At 47.1% G+C, this 11,256-nt stretch overlaps 1 protein-coding gene across 1 annotated transcript in view; it reads left to right on the top strand.

Moving 5' to 3' along the window:
• The window catches only part of CFAP251 (cilia and flagella associated protein 251), a gene marked incomplete at its 5' end in the record, with an annotated part of 63,257 nt that extends 53,045 nt beyond the window's left edge, over positions 1-10,212 (top strand). Inside the window, 3 exons of the mRNA XM_059138990.1 lie at positions 6,248-6,476; positions 7,846-7,947; positions 9,931-10,212. Of these exons, the coding sequence (XP_058994973.1) occupies positions 6,248-6,476; positions 7,846-7,947; positions 9,931-10,055 (456 nt within the window). The remainder of the gene's footprint in view (positions 1-6,247; positions 6,477-7,845; positions 7,948-9,930) is intronic.
• Positions 10,213-11,256: the final 1,044 nt, after the last annotated feature.

Genomic DNA, 11,256 nt, shown 5'->3' on the forward strand with positions numbered 1-11,256 from the left:
CGCTTCATTTGTTGGTGGTGGTTCCAACAGTGACAGGAGACGTGGGAGGGGCTTGGGGGAGCTGCTCACGCCCCCTCCTCACACGTGCTCCCCCTCACCTTAGACTGGCCGGATCCTTGCTGGCTGACCTCCCCATCCACCTCCTCCATGAGGCCTTCCCAGGCCCACCTCACTGAGGGCTTCTGCAGCCGAGCACCTGCATTTGGCACCGAAGGTCTGAGAGCTGCGGAATTCAAACATAAGTCACTCGTGCCGGTGCCTGGGCCACCCTTCTGAGCAGTGAATCTAGGAGTGGAGTCTGGGCTCAGCTGATGAGGAAAGCCCCCCAGGGGTGCTTCACAGGCAGCCAGGGCTGAGAACCAAACCGCAGTGAAAGACCTTCCTTTTGGTTCACTCTCCGTATACGTTGTCTCTTCACAGGGCCCAGACCAGGGCTTGGCACCTAGCAGGTGTTTAATAAATATTTGCCGCCTGAGAAGTCCTAGAGTGCAGGGCTGTTCTCGTCATAATTAAGTGGCTTGCTTTCCATTCACCTAGCACGAAACCAAATGCTCAGTTACCGCTACTAAACTGAACTAAAACAACGAAGGCAGCAAGTGGTTATTTTTAAAGATTTTATTTATTTATTTGACACAGAGAGAGAGAGAGCACAAGATGGGGAGTGGGGAGTAGCAGGCAGAAGAGGGAGAAGCAAGCTCCCCACAGAGCAGGGGGAGCCTGATGTGGGACTTGATCCCAGGACCCCAGAATCATGACCTGAGCTGAAGGCAGTCGCTTAACCGACTGAGCCACCCAGGTGCCTGCAAGTGTTTATTTTAAAGAAGACTTTTGTGTATTTCAAGAACAATTCTCCCATGACCTCCTGTGCCTGCATCCTGGGCTTTCTTTTGTTTCCTTTCTTACTTCTCTGGGTCCCTACAACGCGCCTCTCTATTGAACACCCCAAGCCAGGTCCCGATTCTTCTGGGGGCTGGTGTCTTCCCTCTGCCCAAGCTCTGTGGTCTAAGAGCAGTTGTTCCCAAAGAGGTGCCCCTCCCGGCCAAGCCAGCAAGCCGAAGACTTGTTAAGAAAGGCAGACTCTCTGCACCACCACCACCACCCACCCCGGCCCCCAACAGCCAGACTCACTGAATCAGAAACTCCGGGGGCGGGACCTGAAGTATTTTTTAAAATAAGCCCTCCTGGTCCTGTTGACCCCCTGACAAAGCTTGAGCACCCCTGATTTGAAGCTGTGCGTCTCAACCTTGGCTATACATTCAGATCCCTTGGGAAGCTTTTAAAAAACACGACTGCTTATACTGCCCCCCCAACCCCGATGAATGAAATCAGGATCTCTGGGAAGGGGCCCCAATGTTTAAATCTGCTCGAGTGAACCAAATGAAAAACACAGTCTTCGCGGAGGAAGGGCCAGAATGCTGATAAAAGGCCTGGCAGAAGCCTGGCGCTCGGGGCAGGGTGGCGGGAGCCTCTGCTCCTCCCCAGCCCGGCCTCGCTCTGGGGCTCGGGGAAGGCTCACAGCCTTCCATTCTGTCTCCGGGGCTCCTCTCCCAGTGTGAACTTTGTCTCGACATGTAGCGAAGTCTGTCTTTTCAACTCATGCTTGCAAAGGAGTCTCAGGAAAGAGATGTCAAGGGTGCTCTAACTGCCAACTCGGTGCTTTTCGAGCAGTGATCCTTGATCAGTTGCATGGGAAAAGAGGGTAAAGAGGTGAATCACCTCCTCGGTTTGTGCTGAGAACGTTCGCTGAGCACTCTGGGTATGAGTAACTCCCGCTTTAGAGCTCCTTTTTGTTGTTTTTGGGTTAGTCTTCTATTTCGGAATTGAGTTAAATCGTGTATGATGTTTATAATTCATATTTATCATGTATATTATTTATGTAATTATAAGTCGTACATATACTTTATGTAACTATGAATTATAATTTATATAATAATTACATGGGTCGTAATTAGCAAGGGCATAGGCAGTATAATAATCACCAGAATAGTTACCGCCTTTTGAGAGCTTACAATGTATTAGGCATCAATGTTTAGCACCTTAAATACATTCAAATAAATACATTCAAAACTCCGTTACCCCCTTTTTCAAGATGAGGAAACTGAGTCAGTGCAGAAAGAAAGTGGGAAAGTCAAGATTTGAACCTAGGTCTATCATCAATGGTCAAACTTTGAGCCCTAGTCTCTCCTGGCTCATAGTTAAATAGTAGCACATGTTTATAATACAATTATAATTAATACAGTTAAAAAAATCTAAATAATGTTATCCTGGGTAGTGTTTTATATATACATAAAATTATACATGACTTGCAATTGTACATAATATAAACTAAATAAGTGCTCCAATTGAAAATGTTACCACTTAAAGTTACTTATGTAGTATCATTTAAAGTTTATTCGTATCTGTAACGAATGACGTTATGTCTAAAGACCATTCCTAGGGGTGCCTGTGTGGCTCAGTCTTAAGCATCTGCCTTTGGCTCAGGTCATGATCCCAGGGTCCTGGGATCGAGTCCCACATCGGGCTCCCTGCTCCACGGGAAGCCTGCTTCCTCCCTCTCCCACTCGCCCTGCTTGTGTTCCGTCTCTTGCTGTGTCTTTCTCTGTCAAATAAATAAATAAAATCTTGAAGAAAAAAAAAAAGACCATTCCTAGAATGTTACATTGAAAATAAATGGCTTGGGGCGCCTGGGTGGCTCAGTGGGTTAAAGCCTCTGCCTTCGGCTCAGGTCATGATCCTGGGGTCCTGGGATCGAGCCCCACATCGGGCTCTCTGCTCAGCAGGGAGCCTGCTTCCTCCTCTCTCTCTGCCCACTTGTGATCTCTGTCTGTCAAATAAATAAATAAATATTAAAAAAAAAAAAAGAAAAGAAATGGCTTCTTTGAAAATACTAATCTAGGGGCGCCTGGGTGGCTCAGTGGGTTAAAGCCTCTGCCTTCGGCTCAGGTCATGATGCCAGGGTTCTGGGATGGAGCCCCACATCCGGCTCTCTGCTCAGCAGGGAGCCTGCTTCCTTCTCTCTCTGCCTGCCTCTCTGCCTACTTGTGATCTCTGTCTCTGTCAAAAAAAAAAATAAATCTTAAAAAAAAAAAAGAAAATACTAATCTAAGTACTAATCTAAATACTGATCACTAAGATACAGTGTTTAAGGGGGAAAAAAAACCCAGGATACAAAGCTATATACATATGTGATGAGAATTTTGCAAAGCATATACATATATATTTTGTATGAGTGGGAGGGGAATGGAAAGAAAATACCTCAGATCTTCCACAGAAATTACGGTTGGTTGGTTGGACTGCAAAAGACTTTTATTTTCTTCTTCTTCTTCTTTTTTTGTAAAAGATTTTTATTTATTTATTTATTAAAAGATTTTATTTATTTATTTGTCAGAGATAGAGGGAGAGAGAGCGAGTGAGCACAGGCAGGCAGAGAGGCAGGCAGAGGCAGAGGGAGAAGCAGCCTCCCTGCTGAGCAAGGAGCCCGATGTGGGACTCGATCCCAGGGCCCTGGGATCATGATCTGAGCCGAAGGCAGCTGCTTAACCAACTGAGCCACCCAGGCATCCCGATATTTATTTATTTATTTGACAGAGAAAGAGGTCACAAGTAGCAGAGAGGCTGATTCGGGGCTTAATCCCAGGACTCTGAGATCATGACCTGAGCCAAAAGCAGATGCCTTAACCCACTGAGCCACCCAGGCGCCCCATTTTCTTCTTGATACTTGGGGCCAGACCAAGGCACTAGGGTGCCCCAGACCAGCTGATATTTGATGTAGGTTCAAAAGGGTGTTCTTCCAATTTTTGTTTTCTAAAATGTAGTGGACAGGGAAAAATTGGTTCCCTATTGATAAGTGTTGTATACAAATATAGATTCATTTCCTGATTTATTCCTACAGACCAAAACTGAGTTCATGTTCAGGGGGAAAAAAATATTTCCCACTTTTCTGTGACTCTTATTTTCTCTCTGTAAAATTCCAAGTCTCACAATTTATTAGGAAATATATCAGTTTAAAATGTAAATATTAAAGTAAATTACTAATTTTTAGCCCTTTGCCAGACATAACTTGGGTTTCTGAATTTCAGCTGACTGCAATATGCCTGGTACAAAAATAGTGCAGAGATGGGCGCCTGGGTGGCTCAGTGGGTTAAAGCCTCTGCCTTCGGCTCGGGTCATGATCCCAGGGTCTGGGGATCGAGCCCGCATCGGGCTCTCTGCTCAGCAGGGAGCCTGCTTCCCCCTCTCTCTCTGCCTGCCTCTCTGCCTACTTGTGATCTCTCTCTGTGTCAAATAAATAAATAAAATCTTTTAAAAAAATAGTGCAGAGAGAGAGGAGGAGGACACTGAGGAGGGCTTTTGTTTGTTTTTCTATTTCTCCCTTTCCCTCATTCTGCCTGTTCCCTAAGGAGACCCATTGGAGATCTGTACTAAAGGGCACCGTATTTTCCTTCGAATCCATAGACAGGTCAGCACCCTTTTCTCATTCTAGAAAACTTGGCAAATGCATAATGAATTTCCAAATCAGGAAGCAGTCCTCATTGAATGAATTGGGAAGTGTTCCCTTTTCTTCTGTGTTTGGGAAAGTTTGTGGAGAATTGGTATTTTTTAAGTATTTGGTAGAATTCACCAGTGAAGTCATCTCGTCTTTGGCTTTCCTTCAAGGAAATTTTTTTTTTTAAGTTTTTGTTGTTGTTGTTTTAAGCAATCTCTACACCCAACATGGGGCCCAACTCACAACCCCAAGATCAAGTCAGATGCTCTTCTGACTGAGCCAGCCAGGCACCCCTCTTTGTGGAAGTTTTAAAATTACCAATTCAATCTTTTCACTTGTTATAGGTCTATTCAGATTTTCTATTTCTTCTTGAGTCAGCTTTGGTCGTTTGTTTCTTTCTAGGAATGTGTTCATTTTGTCTAAGTTATCCTATTAACAGGCTGTTGCTCATACTTTATTTGGTGCAAAAAATGTTTTATTAAAACACAAAGACAAGATCTGTGGCAGAAAGAGCTACCCTCCTTTTTATTTCTGAAAAGTTGGTACTGGTAGCCCCTCTTTCAGTCCCAATTTTAGTATTTTGAGTCTTTTCTCTTTTTTTTTTTTTCTTGGTTATTCTACCTAAAGATTTATCAATTTTGTTGAACTTTTCAATGAATGATGGCTTCTTAGGTGTTCATCTTTTAATCAAATCCCATAAGTTCCATGTAATCTTTTGTATATATAAAATATTGCACATTGAAAATGGAAAAGAGAGGAAAGAAAACAAGAATCATGGTGCAGTTAATTGAAATTTACTAGGGCCCTTGGTCCTATATTTGAATTTCACATGGAATTATTTGCTTGTTCTTTTAATTTCCAAGTTTGTGAGGATTCTGCCTTCTAAATGAAATTAAGCTCTATTTGCCAAAGCAAGGAAGTAGATGAGATGGGTAGGTAAGTAACAGTGCTGATAGGATTGGAAAACTGGCCAGCTGTCTTAGGGCTGTTAACAAGGCATCACACCCTGGTGGCTTCCAACAACAGACGTGTATCCTCTTATAGGATAAATCCACTTGTCAGCAGGGGCGTGCTCTGAAATCCTCCCTTCTTCCTCACCTCCTCCAGCCTCTGCTGGCCACCAGCAGCCCTGGGCTTGAAACAGCATCGTTCCACTCCCTGCCTCTGTCATCACATGGCTGTCCCCTCCCTGTGTCTCTCCCCTCTTCTTATAAGGACACCATTCACAATGGATTAAAGGCCCATCCCACCCCAGTATGACCTCATCTTCACTAATTACGGCTGCCATGGCCCTGTTTCTAAATAAAGTCACATTCTGAGCTCCTGGGGGTGAGGACATCAACATCTTTTTCTTGGGGGATATAAGCAACCCTCAACAGACAGGTTTTCAGCTAACTGTAAACATCTGTCTGTTACTGTCCAATTTTTAGAAATATAGCAAGATGGTTTTTTTTTTAAAGATGTTTTTTAAAGGTGTCTTTTCTTTTTTTTTTTAAAAACGGGTGTTATTTATTTATTTTAGAGAGAGCGAGAGAGAGTGTGTGGTGGAGGGGCAGGGGGTGGGGGAGAGGGACAACCAGACTCACTCCATGCGGAGCACAGGACTCAACACAGGGCTCGATCTTGTAACCCAGAGATCACAGCCTGAGCCAAAACCAAGAGCTGGACACCCCACCAACCGAGACAGCCACCCAGGTGCCCCCGAAGTGCCTCTCCTGCTCACCATAGTCTTTTTTTTTTTTTTTAAACTCTCTTCCCTAGATTGATGATATGTTTAACGAAGTCAGATTTAGTGAATATGTGGACACTGGAAAGCTAATTGACAAAATCAACTTACCAGATTTCTTCAAAGTTTACCTCAATCATAGGCCACCTTTCGGTAACACCATGCGTGGGATCCAGGAGAGCTTTGACATTCTTGGTTTTACCAATTCAAAAGGAAAGAAAGCCATACGAAGAGAAGATTTCCTGAATCTGCTTCTAACGAAAGGTAAATCCATAAATAGCGAGTTTCTTTTTTTTTTTTTAAGACTTTATTTATTTATTTGACGGACAGATCACAAGTAGACAGAGAGGCAGGCAGAAGGGAGGGGGGGAAGCAGGCTCCCTGCTGAGCAGAGAGCCCGATGTGGGGCTCCATCCCAGGACCCTGAGATCATGACCTGAGCTGAAGGCAGAGGCTTTAACCCACTGAGCCACCCAGGCGCCCCAATAGGTAGTTTCTTATCACACCATTGGGCTGTTGCCACTGGAGAGGAGTTGTTTTGGGGGGGCAGCAGACCCCTGGCATCAGCAGACGATGTCTGCTTCCCCCCAAAACCATGGTTTCAACCATGAGGGACGTTACCTGCTGGTCCGTAGAGCTGGCAAACTCAGGGTGATTGGAAGGGTGCCATCCTGGGTCCCTAAGAATGTGATTTATGCCCCAACTTGCTGAACCCCCGTGAGGATCAGTATCCTCACTTGTAAAAGGGGAGCGAAAGGGTGAGCCACCAGTGTCACTGGGCTGCGATGACATTGGGACGCAATGGTGAGGTAAAAGAACGCCAATGTAAAATGTTCTGTTTCTCCCCACTGTTTTCCTCATTATTGTACACGAGGAAGTCAGGTAGGCTTTCTTCCTCTCCATCAGACTGGTGGTCCTGGTGTGAGGGAAGGGGAAATGAAGCTGAACATGGCCTTTATCAGAAAGTTATCTTCTGGGGCAACTTTGGGTGGCTCAGTGGGTTAAAGCCTCTTGTTTTCGGCTCAGGTCGTGATCTCCAGGTCCTGGGATCGAGCCCCACATCGGGCTCTCTGCTCAGCAGGGAGCCTGCTTCCCCCTCTCTCTCTACCTGCCTCTCTGCCTACTTGTGATCTCTGTCTGACAAATAAATAAATAAAATCTTTATTTTTTTTTAAGATTTTATTTATTTTTTTTGACAGAGAGGGATCACAAATAGGCAGAGAGGCAGGCAGAGAGAGAGAGAGGAGGAAGCAGGCTCCCCGCTGAGCAGAAAGCTCAGGGGCCTGATCCCAGGACCCCAGGATCATGACCTGAGCCGAAGACAGAGGCTTTAACCCACTGAGCCACCCAGACGCCCCAATAAATAAAATCTTTAAAAAGAAAGAAAGAAAGTTGTCTTCTTTCTCCTTACGAGCCCCAACAGCCTTCCTCTTCTGGGAGCACCGTTCTTCACCCCAACATGAAAAAGGATATATGACAGTGACATGGGACCCCGTAGATTGTTTTTGTGTCTTGAGAAAAGGAAATCGTGGAGTAATTCTCTTTAAGACCTTGGGACAATGATGCTAATAAGCTCTGACGTGAGGCGGCGTCCCAGGAGCTGAATGGACACTTTTTCCTCTACTTTACTCAGGTGAGCACATGACCGAAGAGGAGATGTCTGACTGCTTCGCTACCCTGTTTGGACTGAACCCTGAGGGGTGGAAATCCGAGCCTGTGGCCTCCTCCGTCAAAGGTACTGTGGCAGGCTCTGCCTGGGCGTGCAGCTGTGGCTTCCCAATTTGTTGGAGACCTAAGTGCATTTATTTCTCTTGACTGGTGCAAGCCTCTCTCTTTAATACCGTGCACACAGCAAAGTCGGCTGGGGACCCACCATGAATAAGTTAGGAAAGGACCAGAGGGCGGGGGTCGTGTCTGAGAGATGAAAGCCTTTGTTGCCATGTGCGGTCCCTCCTCGGTGCCTTCTGCTCGCACGTTCCCTTAGTTCCACGGACCCGGTCTCCATCTTTCCGGCTGGGGTGCGTGAGTCCTGAGCACGAGAAGATACAGCCTGGAAGGTGTTTTGCGAGAGGCGTTGTCGGGAAACTTGAGTAGGGACAAGGCAACAAGCAAGCATCAGCCCGGCTTCAAGCCACCAGGGCTTGGAAGTTCTTAAAGCTCACCCCTCCTCGCCCCTCCTGCTGGAGGATGGTCCACCTCTTTCTTTAGCCCACCGGAGCGAGGACAATGGACCTGAAGTTGGGCTTGTGAATTTAAGTGCTGGAGAATCCAGTCTAAACCGCTCTCCCGAGGGGGACCTGGGGGTTTGGTTGGTGAAGCGTCTGCCTTTGGCTCACGTCATGATCCAGGGTCCTGGGGTTGAGTCTTGCATCAGGCTCCCTGCTCAGCTGGGAGTCCGCTTCTCGCTCTCCCTCTGCCCCTCCCCCTGCTCATGCTCTCTCTCTCGCTCGCTCTTTGAAATAAATACATAAAATATATATATTTAAAGATTTTGTTTATTTATTTGATAGAGATCACAAGTAGGCAGAGAGGCAGGCAGAAAGAGCGGGGTGGTGGTGGGGAAGCGGGCTCCCCACTGAGCAGAGAGCCTGCTTCCCTCTCTCTCTCTCTCTGCCTGCCTCTCCGACTACTTGTGATTTCTCTCTGTCAAATAAATAAATAAAATCTTTAAAAAAAAAAAAAAAAGCAGTTCTCCCGGGCCTGCAAGGGTGTCTCCACTGCCAAGCCCCAGATGCCGCCTGATGGCCCATGGTGGTCAGAGCCTGCCATCATTACCAAACCCTTGCCAGGCTTCCTTCTCCCTCTGCCTCCCTTTTTCCTTTCTTTCTTTCTTTCTTTTTTTTTTTTTCAAACAACCTTGTGAAGACTTCAGATGCTGTAGGTGGCTTTTTTTTTTTTTTTTTTTTTTTTTTTTAAGATTTTATTGGGACGCCTGGGTGGCTCAGTTGGTTAAGCAGCTGCCTTCAGCTCAGGTCGTGATCCCGGCGTCCTGGGTTTGAGTCCCACATCGGGCTCCTTGATCGGCAGGGAGCCTGCTTCTCCCTCTGCCTGCCATTCTGTCTGCCTGTGCTCGCTTGCTCTCTCTCTCACAAATAAATAAAATCTTGGGGGGAAAAATGGTGGTGCCTCTATAATGAGGTCTACTTATTAAAGATTTTGTTTATTTGACAGCACAAGCAGGGGAGGAGGCAGAGGGAGAGGGAGAAGCAGACTCCCCACTGAACAGGGAACCTGATGTGGGACTTGATTCCAGGACCCCGAGATCATGACCCAAGCTGAAGGCAGACGCTTAACCTACTGAGCCACCCCGACGCTCCTCCCTCAGCTTCCTTGTTCATTCCCAGTCTCACATTAAACAGGGTTCCTGATCTCAGACAGTTCTAGACTCCAGTATCCTGTGGGTCATTTCCAGCCTCCAAGCTCCCCTCCCCCATTCCTTGTGTCCGGGGGACCTCAGGATGTAAAGCTCCCAGTTGTTACACATAAATCAACCAAACCATGTGATTAAGGCTTTCCAATGGAGTTCACAGAGATTTGGTAACAGTGCTCCAAACCGTAAAGGAGGGATTTCAGCCAATTTCCACCCAGGGGTTTTTAAGAACTTACAGCCAAACCGTAGCACAAAGCTAGTATAGGTTCTTTGTATTTTTGGGAAATTCTTCTAAGTTAGAAACCTAATCGTTATGAAAGCATTTGTTTTCTTTTCTTGTTTGGCTAGGTTCAGAAATCTGCCTTGAAGAAGAACTTCCAGACGAAATCACTGCAGAAATATTCACGACGGACATTCTTGGCCTAACCATTTCACAAGATTTCAGACAAGATCCTATGGGCAGTGAAGTTTAAAGAATGTTTGAAGCACAAAAGACTTTGTGGGGGGGGGGGTGTTCCCCCCCCACCGCCCCAAGAGGCACTGCTTTCCTGCATTTCCCTGCCCCCACTCTAATCTTTGGAATATTTAGACATTAAAAGCAAATTTCTGTTAAGCAATGGAATTCACAAAGTTGGACATTCCACTGTTTCTGAAATAGGAAAGTGCTTTGGTGAAAGCAAGAAACACACTGGCAGCCGGATGTACGGGGTGGCTGGGTCCCCTGGCCCGTCCCTCTGCCTAATGTAAGGCAAAGCTACCAGAGCAGAGTTGGAAAGGACCTGGAGGTAGGCTGGTCCTAGGGACACATGTGGCCCTCGAGGGCCACCTGGACCTTAGACCTCTTGTGGGTCACCCCTACCTGCAGTTTGACTAGGGGAGGAAGGGGAGAACCCAGAAGCAAGAGAACCCTGCTTCTGGGTTCTCATCAGCAAAACACCTAAGCGGCTGTGTGTGGCCGTTAGGGAAGAGCATCACTGGCCATGCTTAGCCCTGGTGGCAACTGCCAGAAAGAATGCAAAAAAGCCCCCCTGGGGCCCTGCGTTCTGCACCTGGGCCAGAAACCACCTGGCTGGCCCCCAGAGGGCAGAACTCACCGACCAGAGTCTGTGAGCCTCCCCTTCCCCGACACCTCCCCCCCAAAACCAGCGGCGGGGACATTCGCTGCCTCAATTTCCGCTGGGCTTCAAAACACATTAGCAGGCAAAAACAGGGCCCAGTTGCCCACCTCGGGGGATGTTTGGGGAACAGGACTGAGTTTTCAGCGGTGTTTTGACCTTGGGAATAGAGCACCATCTTTGTGTAAACAAGTGAAATGACGGTCTGATTTTAGAGATTTGTTCCCAGTAATGAGTTCTCACGCAGACCCGTGTGCCAAATGTGATTCTCTACACATGCTCAGTCCTTCGCACCCACACCGGGTCTGTCCCCGGAGGCCCTGGCGTGGGAGATGACATCTCGGCTCCCCCAAGAGCCCTTCCTCCTCAGGAGCAGAGTCCGCGTGAGAGAAGTAAATGACAGGACGCCGTCCCCTGTGCGCAGAGCGCTCCCCCCTGCCTGGCATCCACTTGGAGACTTGGCTTCTGTGAGTCTTTGGAACTCTGGAACATAGAACAGAACTGTCTACCCCAAAACAGGCTGTGTCACGGCGACCTTGGGACCAACAGCGTGGGCCGG

The sequence above is a fragment of the Mustela lutreola genome, chromosome 11, assembly GCF_030435805.1.
Source record: "Mustela lutreola isolate mMusLut2 chromosome 11, mMusLut2.pri, whole genome shotgun sequence".
Classification (NCBI taxonomy): domain Eukaryota; kingdom Metazoa; phylum Chordata; class Mammalia; order Carnivora; family Mustelidae; genus Mustela; species Mustela lutreola.